Source organism: Hylobates moloch, unplaced genomic scaffold, assembly GCF_009828535.3.
Source record: "Hylobates moloch isolate HMO894 unplaced genomic scaffold, HMol_V3 SCAFFOLD_19, whole genome shotgun sequence".
In the NCBI taxonomy this organism is placed as follows: Eukaryota; Metazoa; Chordata; class Mammalia; order Primates; family Hylobatidae; genus Hylobates; species Hylobates moloch.
In genome coordinates, this window is record NW_026652294.1 from 24,291,312 (window position 1) to 24,304,786 (window position 13,475).

At 52.9% G+C, this 13,475-nt stretch overlaps 1 protein-coding gene across 1 annotated transcript; it reads right to left on the reverse strand.

Annotated features, from left to right (window-relative positions):
• Positions 1–1,234: 1,234 nt before the first annotated feature.
• On the reverse strand, positions 1,235–12,992 carry MCAT (malonyl-CoA-acyl carrier protein transacylase). Its single transcript, XM_032140169.2, has 4 exons — positions 12,520–12,992; positions 10,776–10,863; positions 6,683–6,900; positions 1,235–3,103 (listed from the first exon to the last, which is right to left on the reverse strand). The coding sequence occupies exons 1-4, from the start codon at positions 12,940–12,942 to the stop codon at positions 2,660–2,662; spliced, it is 1,173 nt and encodes a 390-aa protein (XP_031996060.1). The 5' UTR covers positions 12,943–12,992; the 3' UTR covers positions 1,235–2,659.
• Between the last annotated feature and the right edge of the window lie 483 nt (positions 12,993–13,475).

The following is a 13,475-nucleotide window of genomic DNA, read 5'->3' on the forward strand; positions in this document are numbered from 1 at the left end:
TCCAGTTTTCGTTTTTTCTGAGATGAATTCCTATGGCTCTGAAATTGTTACCTGTTAACTGTGGCCTGTGCCCAGGAAGAGCCATTCACTCCTGCCCCTGCCCACACGGCAGGTAGCAGGGGGAGTGCTGGTCACACCCCTGTGTGATGCCCTTGGCAAAGAATCTACTGGAATAGATTCCGAGGAGCAGGAGTGCTCAATAAAATGTTGGTTTCCAGCAGTCTCTGGTCCTCTCTGGGGGGTTGGCAGCATGGGCTTCCTCTTGCCCCAGGGAGGCACACTGTGTTGGTGGGGAGGGCAGGGCCTGTGTGCTCCTCATCAGATCCTTCCTGCAAACGGGGACCGCAAATGCTGTCTTGGTTTGGCCCGACAGTTTGCCTTCTCCCTTGTCCTGGTCTGTGGCCTAAAATCCACTGTTGGGGGTTATTTCCTTTGGGCTTTCAGTTCCTCTTTAGGGGATGCCTGTCTCTCCCTGCACAGACTCCCCGCCAGAGGGATGCAGCCATGGCTCCACTCACAGGGAGAGGTATGGTGGGGATGGGGGTGCAGGACAAGGGGCACCAGGGGCAGGAGGGCCAGGCCCCTGCTTTGTACCTTTGTAGGCTTGGTACCTGCCCTGGGCCTTGGCCTCGTGCCATTTGTAGACCCTACCAGGCCTCCCTCCCAGGACGTGGGCTCTGTGTCTTCCCTCCACCCCAAATGTCAGAGCTGGGCTAGGCTGGCCACCATCCTCCAGCCCTCAACACCCCCATCCCCAGAGCTGGGAGATGCAGCTGTTCATACCTCCCAGGCTAGCTGGGCTGACCTTGCATCCTGCTCACTCCTCCCTCCGTCCTGGCCTCCAAACCAAAGTGGACCCCCAATAGACCTTCCTGCCCCCTTATGTCTTCTCTCCCCAAGGCCTGGCCCTTTGCAGCCTTTTTGTTTTTAAGAGACTGGGTTTTCCTGTGTTGCCCAGGTCGGCCACCAACTCCTGGGCTCAAGCAGTCCTCCCACCTCAGCCTCCCAAATAGCTGGGTCTGCAGGCACACATCACTGCACACAGCCCTTTGCAGCTTTGAGGCCTGACTTCACACCCCGTTTTGTTTTTTTTTTTTTGAGATGGAGTCGCCCAGGCTGGAGTGCACTGGCGCGATCTCGGCTCACTGCAACCTCTGCCTCGTGGGTTCAAGCGATTCTCCTGCCTCAGCCTCCCGAGTAGCTGAGACTACAGGCATGCACCATCACGCCCAGCTAATTTTTGTATTTTTATTTTGAGATGGGAGTTTTGTGATGCTTGCCCAGGTTGGAGTCCAGTGGCTTGGTCTTGGCCCACTGCAACCTCCACCTCCTGGTTCAAGTGATTCTCCCGCCTCAGCCCCCTGAGTAGCTGGGATTACAGGCATCTGCCACCAAGCCTGGCTAATTTATTTTGTATTTTTAGTAGAGATGGGTTTCGCCACGTTGGCCAGTCTGGTCTTGACTCTTGGCCTCAGGTGATCCACCCACCTCGGCCTCCCAAAGTGCTGGGGTTGCAGGCTTGAGTCACCATGCCTGGCCAATTTTTGTATTTTTAGTAGAGATGGAGTTTCACCACATTGGCCAGGCTGGTCTTGAACTCCTGACTTCAGGTAATCCACCTGCCTCAGCCTCCCAAAGTATTGCGATTGCAGGTGTGAGCCACCGTGGTTGGCTGGAGACCACTCTTGTTGGCCAGAGGTGGGTGGGCTTGTGAGTGAAATGTAAAGGCAGCAGGCCAGGCCAGGATGTGCTCAGCAAAGAGAGGCTGAGCCCTGATCTGGACAGAATGTTGTTCCACGGAGAACAGACTTCTTTTTCGCGATGGAGTCTTGCTCTGTCACCCAGGCTGGAGCGCAGTGGTGCCATCTTAAGCTCACTGCAACCTCCGCCTCCTGGTTCAAGCGATTCTCCTGCCTCAGCCTCTCAAGTAGATGGGATTACAGGCGCACACTGCCACGCCCAGCTAATCTCTCACCCCTTCATGGGCTTGGATCTTGTCCCAGGCCATGAGGACAAGGGCAGTGCACAGAAAGCAAGTGGTAAGGCCTGCCGTCCCTTACTGCTGTCCTCCTGGAGAGGCAGACCCTTCCCTTATTTGGGATTTTGTTCCTCAGAGCTGAACGTGGCCATCCTTTTCCTGCAGCGCTGCCAGAGAACCTGGACGTGGAGAGCCTGGGTCTCCTGAGGCTGCCATTGCTTGAAGCTTTCAGGGAAGGAGCTTCAAACATGCTCAGTACTTAAAATAACCAAGTTCCCCGTGCAATAAAGATTTAAGACATAGTTCTTTCCAAAGAACTATCGCGCTCCCAGGGACATGCATGCAGGCTGCAGCGGCCAATCCTCCCCTTCCCGCTGAGATGGCACACCCGCCTATGGTGCAGGGCTGGCAGAGGTGGGGCCGGGCTTCCAGCTTCCCCACACACCAGCCCTGTGGCATCATTCTTCCCAACATCCAACGTTTTTCCAAGGGGGAGAAATGGACTGGGTCATGGAAAGAAATACTCATTTTTAGGGCTTTTTATGTGGCCTTCAAAGCACGTTGCAAACAAATCCCTTTCACTCCTCAGAGGAGGAGCCGTTAGGAAGGGAGGGTGTGGCAGGCACAGCCTACAGCCTCTCCTCAGGACAGAGCGGGTCATTCCATTTGAGCCCCCTGCAGTCATCTCCGGGGCTCCTCAGGGTCCAGGTCCACATGTTCGAGGGTTTGTAGCACATCCACGGCACTGTAGGACTTCCAGGCCTGCATGTTACAGCTCTTCAGGATGGCTCCCAGCTGCCTGCCAGGGCCTACTTCGAAAGTTTGGGGGAACTCCCTGCCCTTTTTCCTTTCGTATATGGCATGCATCGTCTGCTCCCACTTCACCGGGGAGACCACCTGCTGGACCAGCAGCTTCTGGATGTGGCTGGGATGCATATATCTATGCCCGTGGACGTTGGAGTAGACAGAAACCAGAGGCTTCTTAATGTCGATTGCCTTTAAAACTTGCGTCAGGGGCTCTACGGCTGGCTCCATGAGGCGGGTGTGGAATGCACCACTAACCGGCAACATCCTGGTGCGTCTGAAATGAAACTTAGAGGAATTCTTCTGGAGAAACCGTAGAGCCTGGGGAAGGAAGGAAGTTTCAGCCGAGCAATGTCCCAGAAATCCGCCTTTAGGGATCTGACCATTCACACAGCCAAACTGGGAGGGTGACCACAAAGAGACCCACAGCTGTTAGACATGGACATGTGACCTGTCTGTCCTAGCACCATCCCCAGGCAATTCACTTAACATCCTAGAATCTCTTCTGTCCCAGCCCTCAAATAAGCACAGTTCCATCTCCTTCACAACGTTGCCAGGAAGAGCAAACCCTACAAGGCATGCAACAGTGTCTGGTAGAGGAAAAAGCACTATCTAAGAAGTGTTAGTTCTCAATGAGAATTCCTTTCTTTTTTTTTCTGAGACGGTGTCTCGCTCTGTGGCCCAGGCTGGAGTGCAGTGGCGCAATCTTGGCTCACTGCAAGCTCCGCCTCCTGAGTTCACACCATTCTCCTGCCTCAGCCTCCCGAGTAGCTGGGACTACAGGTGCCCGCCACCACGCCCGGGTAATTTTTTGTATTAGCCGATCTCCTGACCTCGTGATCCGCCCGCCTCAGCCTCCCAAAGTGCTGGGATTACAGGCATGAGCCAGCGTGCCCGGATCTCAATGAGAATTCTATCACTCCTTTCATAATTTTTGACCAGTCTGTTTGCTTTTTATTCCGTAATCTTCAAAATAAAAATTCAGAACTAAAATTCAAGCCCCATTTCACAATGCAGGGTCTAGAATATTGTCACCTTCATCTGGGGTTTCTCTGGAGAAGGAAAGAGCTCTCCTCTTGATGCCAAAAACCTCCCTTGAAGGCATCTGAGCTCAGAAGGGGCCTCAGGCGAGCCAATAGCTCCAAACCCTTGCAACAGTTAGCAAGCAACAGAACTTGCAAAGGTCTTTATTATTTTTTGAGATGAAGTCTTGTTCTGTCACCCAGGCTGGAGTGCAAAGGTGCGATCTTGGCTCACTGCAACCTCCACCTCGCAGGTTCAAGCAATGCTCCTGCCTCAGCCTCCTGGGTAGCTGGGCCTCTAAGCGTGTACCACCACGCCTGGCTAATATTTAGTAGAGATGAGGTTTCACCATGTTGGCCAGGCTGGTCTCAAGTCATCCACCTGCTTTAGTCTGTCAGTGAACACTGGAGACTGTTCCTGTAGCCTGAGTCCTGGGCTGAAAACACCCAGCAGAACCCAGCCTGGGGAGCACAGACCAGGAGTGGGACCTGTGCTTGTGTGCTGTGACCACTGAGGTATGGGATACTTGTCACTGCAGCAAAACCTGGCCTGTACTGACTCACCCGTGCTTCCCTTCCACCATCACCCTCTATGCAGCTCCATCCCACTGAGGGCTGGACTGCAGGAACCAGGAGCCTCTTTGGTCTGGGCCTTCCAGACTCTGTAGCCCAAGCCCCTCCCTCCACACCTAGATTGTCTGAGTGACTGGCAGGTATGGGGATGGCTACTCAGTGGCACTTCCTGGAGCACCTGTGGTCTCAAAGTGCTTTCCGTGTAAGGTCTCTGGACTCTGGCTCAACAGCTGAGCCCTCTCAAGTCCCAGGCTAGGGCCACAGGGCTCAAGGTCACCATCGCAGGGGCCAGCAGTCTCCTCTGCAATGGCCAGTCCCTGGCCCAGGCATTGGGCGAGCAGGGCCCAGGAGCCTTTTCACATCAGTTATTGGAAAGGGGCTTCCCCACTGAGGGGTACCCCTGCCCTCACCTGAGCTCTTTGCTGTGGCACTACCAAGAATACCAAAGGGAAACTGGGCACAGTGGCTCAGGCCTATAATCCCAGCACTTTGGGAGGCTGAGGTGGGTGGATCACCTGAGGTCAGGGGTTCAAGACCAGCCTGACCAACATGGTGAAACCCCATCTCTACTAAACATACAAACAATTAGCTGGGCGTGGTGGCATGCACTTGTAGTCCCAGCTACTTGGGAGGCTGAGGCAGGAGAATCACTTGAACTCAGGAGGTGGAGGTTGCAGTGAGCTGAGATAGTGCCACTGCACTCCAGCCTGGATGACAGAGTAAGACATTGTCTCAAAAAAAAAAAAAGTACCAAAAGGACAAACCTAGGAGTTGTCACCTAGACTGGGTGCACCTGTCTGGTAGCCTGTTGGGGAGACTCCTGCCCTGACTGGGAGGTCCTTCCTGAGCCACTTCTGGGCTTCCTTCCAAGGCTGGTAAAGGGAATGCATAACTAGCTCCAAGACTGACCTGGGGCCACCATACCTGACCTGCCCACCATCTCAGAACAGTCACAAGAGGCTCCTGCCAGCTCTCACTGCTTCAGAGGAGGCAGTTGAGGACGCCTGGCACATGGTGAGCCCTCAAAGGAGAAGGGGAGCCAAGCACGGTCAAGTGGAGGAAACAGACTCCAGAGTGAGACAGACTCAGGTTCCCATTCTGCCTCTACCATCCCCAAGCACTTGCCTCTCTCTGCCTCAGCATCCTTGTGTGGAAAATGTAATTAAGAATCCCTTCCTTTAGCTGAGTGTGGTGGCCTGTGTCTGTAGTCCCAGCTACTTGGGAGGCTGAGGTGGGGGGATCACTTGAGCCCAGTAGTTCAAGACCAGCTTGGGCAACATGGTGAAATCCCGTCTCTACAAAAAAAATACAAAAGTTAGCCAGGTGGGGTTGCCCGTGTCCGTTATCCAAGCCACTCACGAGGCTAAGGTGGGAGGAACACTTGAGCCCAGGAGGTCCAGGCTGCAATGAGCCGTGATGGTGCCACTGTACTCCAGCCTAGGCAACAGAGTGAGACCCTGTCTCAAAAAAAAAAAAAAAAAAAAAAGAATTCCTTCCTTCCATATAGCACAGGATGGGCTGTGAGGGACATGAAGTAAGACAGAAATGCCTGGCCCAGGCAGCAGCTCCTCACACGGGCTGCAATCTGCGCTCACTCAGCATTCCCCGAGCCAGGCACTCAGCACCCACTGCTCTTTCCGTAGGGGGCTCCTGCCGCTCTGCTCAGGATGCCCCCTGCTGGCGAACACATGCCCGTCCTCCAGCTGCTGCCTCCTGGGTTGCTCTTAGGCCCATGAGCAGTCAGCCAGACCCTCACTACGCCCCTCGGCCTGGAGTCATCCATTCACGGGGCTCTTCCTTTGACGGCAGGAACCCTGGCTAATCAGTCTGTGCGTCCCCAGCGCTTGATAAATGTTTGGGGAAGTAGCAAATGGAAGGAAAGACGGTGGAAAGGAAATGAACTCCAGTGCAAAAACAGACACCTAAAAAAAGCAGGGCAGGCAGAGCGATCTAGCAGAAAACAGGTCTCTTTTATCTAAGGAAGCAACCAGATCAGAGGCTCCTCAGAAGCCCAGAATGTACTACGGGAAGGCCCTGGAGATCACCTGGCCCTGCCCCTTTACTTTAGACATGGGCTGGCTGGTTGGTTCCAGACCCCATCCTACACATGGTGGAGCAGGGCAGCATTCTTGCTCCTGCCTGCTTTGCAGCACTCGGTCTACCTCACTGCCCTGGCCCCAAAATAATTCCTAAAGACTGGGCTGGACAGAGCACCCGCCACACTGCTTGGCCCCATGGGTGTGGAGCAGCTCCAACCCTCCGTACCGGACTGGGGTCTATGAAGGCAGCTCCCATCAACACCCACCTCTTGGTGTCCTGAAATCACCCTGCAATCTGGAAAGAGGTAGTTGGACACTTCACACACGGGGTTCTCCACGCCTAAAGACTTGCAGTGTTCCCGGGCTTCCAAACAGGCGAAGTTGAACTTGGACTGAGGCTGGCCGAGGACAGACAGCATCCCACTGGGGACAGCTTCTGAAGCTTCCTGCATGGCCTCAGCTCGGATTTTCACTGCATACAAACCTGTACAGAGAGAAGCGCATTTGGAAAAATGAGGGCACAGAATGAAGGAGAAAAGGCCAGGCCTGAGAAACAAAGCCCAAGCTCCACTCTGCACTAGAGACAGAGGCACTGGTGTCTGCTGCCGGCCCGCAGGGCCACAGTTCCACACACCTCCATCGACTGCACAAGTGCTCACCACCAAAAGTACGCTGCTGTGCTTGGCACTATACAAACTAACCCAAGGAGCTTCCTGCCATAAAGCTGGTTTGGAGTAGGACAGTGGTGCTCAACAGGCCGGGGGCAGTGTCCGGAAACATTTTCTGATTGTTCCGACTAGGGGAGAGTGCTACTGACATCTAGCGGGTAGAGGCCAGGGATGCTGCTCAACATGCTGCACTGCACAGGTCAGCCCCCACTTCCCCCCCACAAAACAAATGACCTGGCCCAACAGTGCCACTATTTTTTTTTTTTTTTAAATAGTGCCACTATCGAGAAACCCTGGTAAAGGGTAAAGAGGAACAGGGTGGAAGCCACATTGCCTTAGCGAAGTCACAACCTCGAGGTTCAAATTTTTAGTTAGTAAAATGAGGATAATAATATCTAATCTGCCTGGGCTGTTGTGAAAGCTGGGAATTATTATTAGTTAGTTTATTAAGAGAGATCAGGCCGGGCGCGGTGGCTCATGCCTGTAATCCCAGCACTTTGGGAGGCCGAGGCAGGAGGACTGCTTGAGTCCAAGGAGTTCGAGACCAGCCTTAGCAACATAGGGAGACCTTGTCCCTAAAAAAATAAAATAAAATAAAAGCCACGCATGGTGGTGCATGCCTGTAGTCCCAGATGCTTGGGAGGCTGAGATGGGAGGATCACTTGTGCCCGGCAGGTTGAGGCTGCAGCTGTAGTAAGCTATGATTGCTCCACTGCACACCAGCCTGGTGACAGAGCAAAACCCTGTCTCAATACAAGAACAACAGAAAAGAACCATCAGAGACATGAGCTGCTGTACTACATGAATTTCAGTAACACAACTGTCATAAGTCAAGTGTTACTGTCCCCACTTAGAGCTGGAGAACCTGACACAGCCAAAGCAGATGAACGAAAACCTATGACTCCTGATTCAGTGTGGCTCAAGAGCATGGAGAGAGGGCAGGCTGTGCCCGGGCAGGCAGTGCCAATAATAAGAGTGGCCTGAGGGCTGGTAGCTGTGGCTCGCACCTGTAGTTCCAGCACTTTGGGAGGCCGAGGCAGGCAGATCACTTGAGCTCAGGAGTTCGAGACCAGACTGGACAACATGGTAAAACCCTGTCGCTACCAAAAATACAAAAATTAGCCGGGCATGGCAGTGTGTGCCTGTGGTCCCAGCTACTTGAGAGGCTGAGGTGGGAGGATTGCTGGAGCCCAGGAAGTCGAGGCTACAGTGAGCTGTGTTCATGCCACTGTATTCCAGCCTGGGTGACAGAGCGAGACCCTGTCTCAAAAAACCCTACAAAGCCACACATAAGAATGGCCTGAAACTGCCAGACCCCCAACACTCTGGTCCTGCTTCCTGGGCAGACAGAAGAGATGACCAGACCAAGAAGAGATGAAGGGACGTGCACAGTGTTTCATAGGTCAACAGAGAGGTCTAAGGAGCAAATCCTGACAAATCTTCATTCACTTAGCACTTCTATGTACAGGACTGTCAGCTCCCTTACACAAGAACAGTAGGACAAATACATGAAGAGCCTGTGACATCAGGTACTTGGGAGGCTAAGGCAGGAGGACTACTTGAGATCAGGAGTTAGAGGCTGCAGTGAGCTACGGTTGCATCACTGCACTCAAGCCTGGAAGACAGAGGAAAACTCTGTCTCTTAAAAAACAAATGAACAAGAGCCTGTGACAAGAAGCAGAAGAAAACATAGAAGAAAAGGGAGGAGAGCACGTAGAAGTCCTCCCACAGAGACATTCAATAACTATGTAAAATGTCAACGGAAAAAAGTAGGTCAGGCACAGTGGCTCACGCCTGTAAGTAATCTCAGCACTGTAGGAGGCTAAAGCTGGAGGATCACTTGAGTCAGGAGTTCCAGACCAGCCCTGGCAACACAGCGAGGCCCCATCTCTACAAAAAGTTTTAAAATTAGCTGGGCATGATGGTGTGAGCCTGTAGTCCCAGTTAGTCTGGAGACTGAAGCGGGAGGATCACTTGAGGCCAAGAGGCTGAGGCTGCAGTGAGCTACAACTGCACCACTGCACTGCAGCTGGGGTGACAGAGCAAGATACTGTCTCAAAAAAAAAGAAAAAGAAAAAGAAAACACAAAATTGTAAATATGCTATAATTCTACACTTTTTTTTTTTTTGACACAGAGTCTCATTCTCTAACCTAAGCTAGAGTGCAGTGGCACAATCTCGGCTCACTGCAACCTCTGCCTCCTGGTTCAAGCGATTCTTGTGCCTCAGCCTCCCAAGTAGCTAAGATTACAGATGCATACCACCACACCCAGATAATTTTTGACTTTTTAGTAGAGATGGGGTTTCACCACATTGGTCAGGCTGGTCTCAAACTCCTGCCTTAGGTGATCCACCCACCTTGGCCTCCCAAAGTGCTGGGCTGGGATTACAGGCGTGAGCCCACACCAAGCCTAATTCTGCACATTATGTACACATAAAATGATACATATAATAAAATTGTTTCATAAAATGTGAAATTATGAAACTTTCCTTAATAATGCTATAACGCTTAAAAAAAAGCACTGCAGTGAAATTCACATAAAATATAATTAACCACTTTAATGTGTATAATTCAGTGGTATTTGGGGTATTCATAATGTTGTACAACCACCAACTCTCTCTAGTTTCAAACACTCCATGTCCACTGTGTAGGCACTCTCCATTTCTCCCTCTCCAGTCCCAATAACCTCTCGTGTTTCTATACTAGATTCCTTTTTGTTTGTTTTAGACAGGGTCTTGCTCTGTCACCCATGCTGCAGTGCAGTGGCACAGTCATGGCTCACTGCAGCCTCAGACTCAGGGGCTCAAGTGATCTTCTTCCCTCAGCCTCCTGAGTAGCTGGAATTACAGGTGCATGCCACTAAGCCCAGCTAATTGTGTGTGTGTGTGTATGTATGTGACAGGGTGTCACTCTGCCACCCAGGCTGGAATGCAGTGGCACGATCACAGCTCACTGCAGCTTTGACCTCCTGGGTTCAGGTAATCCTCCCACCTCATCCTCCCAAGTACTCGAGCTGGGACTACAGGTACACACCACCATGCCTGGCTAATTTTTGTATTTTCGGTAGAGTTGGGGTTTTCACCATGTTGCCCAGGCTGGTCTAAAACTCCTGGGCTCAAACATCTATCTGCCTCTGCCTCCCAAAGTGCTGGCATTACAGGTGTGAACCACTGCACCCAACGTAATTTTTGGTTTTTGCTGGGGGCAGAGATGAGGGTCTCACTATGTGGCCCAAGATGGTCTGGAACTCCTGGCCTCAAGTGATCCTACTGCCTTGGCCTCCCAAAGCACTGGGATTACAGACATGAGCCATGGTTCCTGGCCAGCAAAAATCTTAAGAAGTAAAACTGATATGGCTCCAGATCCAATATTTACTCTTTAATTCAACGAACATCTACTGAACACGTACTCTCGTGTGGCAGGTGCTGCAGGTATGAGTGCACAGGATAGTGGGTGAGACAGTTCAGCAAGCAGACTTCATGAGATTACAAAAATAAGGGAAATCCCTAATGAATCCTTCAGTCTTGAAAAGGAATCACAGCAAAACCCTGTCCTCATGCGCCAATGTCACCCCTGTCCACGTGCTCCCTTCCCATCACCTGAGTGGGTCCAGTATCATTTTTGGCAGTGTCCCTTACCCCTAATGAGCCCAAGACCACAGCCTTGCATAAAACCAAACTCCTTCCTGTACCTTCAGCAAATTCCATGGCTCCAGCAAACACTAGGGCTGCAAACTCTCCCACGCTGAATCCAGCAGCAGCAACACAGTTCTCAATCACCTGTGGGGACAGACGCAGAACGTGAGCCCTCATTCTCCTGGGGAGCCCAGTTCCAGGGCTCTGTACCTGAGAGCTGGCAGGGTGTTCAGCATCTCAGTGAGCCGGGTTCTACGAACTTGGTGCACCAGCTGGAAGAGGACACACAAAAGTGACCTTGACAATCATTGAGTCCTGCCCCTTTATTTAGGAGGAGCTTTCCTGGTTAGTTACAGTCCAGTCAACTCTGTCCATGGTCACACTGATGCTAACCCAGGGCTCTGGATTCCCTTGCCATGGCCCTGCAGCAGGCTCTCAGGCCATATCGTTGTGCACAAGTTAAGAGCATGACTTTTCTTTTTTGAGGTGGAATTTTGCTCGTTGCCCAGGCTGGAGTACAATGGCGTGATCTCGGCCCACTGCAACCTCCGCCTCCCGGGTTCAAGCAATTCTCCTGCCTCAGTCTCTCGAGTAGCTGGGATTACAGGTGTCCACTACCACGCTCGGCTAATTTTTGTATTTTTAGTAGAGACGGGGTTTCACCATGTTGGCCAGGCTGCTTTTGAACTCCTGACCTCGTGATCCACCCACCTCGGCCTCCTGAAGTGCTGGATTATAGGCGTGAGCCACCTCGCCCGGCCAAGAGCATTTTTATCTCATCTGTGAAATGAGGGAAGAACAGGACCTACCCCAAAGGGCAGCTGAGAGAATTATGTGAATACAATGTCTATACAGTGCTTAGCACAGACCCAGCCTAGGGTAAGCAGTGAATGAATATTATGATGACGATTCAACAGGACCACTTAACTAATTCTTTTAATATCCCTGAGCCTGCATTCCTCAACCATCAAATAACAGTATTAACCTCACAAGGTGGTGTGAAGGTGAAATAGGGTAAAGGATCTCAGGTGCTAGCTTAACATTTACCGTCTTATTAAATATTAATAGCAATCAATCTACCACCTTCAAGTGAAGTGACATTCTCAATTCATCTCAATGTTCCTTCATTTAGGCTGGTGCAGTGGCTCATACCTGTAATCCTAGCACTTTGGGAGGCTGAGGTGGGTGAACCTGGGAGGATTTAAGTAAAGAATAAAAAAATTAGCCAGGCGTGGTGGTGTGCACCTGAAATCCCAGCTACTGGGGAGGCTGAGGCAGAACTGCTTGAACCTGGGAGGCAGAGGTTGCAGTGAGCCAAGATCGCGCCATTGCACTCCAGCCTGGGTGACAGAGCAAGACTGTCTCAAAAAACAAAACAGGCCGGGCACGGTGGCTCATGCCTGTAATCCCAGCGCTTTGGGAGGCTGAGGCGGGCAGATCACGAGGTTAGGAGATCGAGACCATCCTGGCTAACACGAGAAACCCCGTCTCTACTAAAAATACAAAATATTAGCCGAGCATGGTGGCGGGCGCCTGTAGTCCCAGCTACTTGGGAGGCTGAGGCAGGAGAATGGCGTGAACTCGGGAGGCAGAGCCGAGATCGCACCACTGCACTCTAGCCTGGGCGACAGAGCGAGACTCCGTCTCAAAAAAAAAAAAAAAAAAAAAAACTCGATAGAATGAGTGAGACGTGGGAGCCCCCCGGAATGGCAGGCGGAAGCCTCTGGCAGGGCCAGCCTGGTGATAAGAGCTCAGGCAGAGCTCACCTTCCCCCTCCTGTCACGGGGCCTCGGGCCTCACCGACGGCTGCAGGTGGTGTAGTTTCTCGACAGCGGCCAGCGATGCCACGAAGATCGCGGGCTGGCAGTGCACGGTGCGGTCCAGGGTCTCCTGCGGCCCATGCAGGCTCAGCTCCAGCAGGTCGTAGCCCAGCACGCGGCGGGCGGCGGCGTAGAGTTCGCGGACGCGCGGGTAGTTGAGCAGACCGCGGCCCATGCCCACCACCTGGCTGCCCTGGCCGGGGAAGAGCAGCACGGAGCACTGGCCCGACATTCGCCGCTCCGTCGCCGCCCAGGGCGCCTCCTCCTCTGCCCCGGTCGCATCTCGCAGCAGCTCCGCTACACCCTGGGCGCCCGGCGGAGGCACCGGGAAGCTCGAGGCGCCGCGACGGTAGCTGGCGCCCAAGCCCCGGGCCCACGCTACCCGCACGACCCGGACGCTCATGATCAGACACCTAACCGCGCGCGTTACCGTGGCGACCCAGGCCCGACTGCGGCGGCGCGGCGCAGCGTGGTCCCTGACGCATTTCCTGCCGGGGCTCCCGGGGCACCGGGAGCGGGAAGAAAGGTTCCGCAGACGCTGGTTCCGCCCCGGCTCTGAGGCCCTTCGGGCTGCGCTCTGGGGACCTGGAAGGACCCATGCGTTTACTTAAACATCCATAGCTGCTGAACGGAACACGATGCCACACCACAATGGGTCCTCAACAGATATTTATGGAATACATAACGCAAAGCAATGTAATATTTACGCTTTCTACCTGGCACATGAAGAGCACTTGAAACTCTTCCACATTGATAGTTTTTGTTGTTGTTGTTGTTGTTTGTTGTTGTTTTTTGAGACGGAGTCTTGCTCTGTCGCCCAGGCTGGAGTGCAGTGGCGTGTTCTTTGCTCACTGCAACCGCTGCCTCCCAGGTTCAAGCGATTGTCCTGCTTCAGCTTCCCGAGTAGCTGGGATTAGCAGGCGCCCGCCACCATGC

Coding starts and splice junctions, on each gene's coding strand:
- MCAT (XM_032140169.2), bottom strand. CDS start 12,942: ATGAGCGTCCGGGTCGTGCGGGTAGCGTGGGCCCGGGGCTTGGGCGCC. Junction 10,864..12,519: donor TACACCACCTGCAGCCGTCG/GTGAGGCCCGAG, acceptor CTGTCCCCACAG/GTGATTGAGAACTGTGTTGC. Junction 6,901..10,775: donor AGCCATGGAATTTGCTGAAG/GTACAGGAAGGA, acceptor CTCTCTGTACAG/GTTTGTATGCAGTGAAAATC.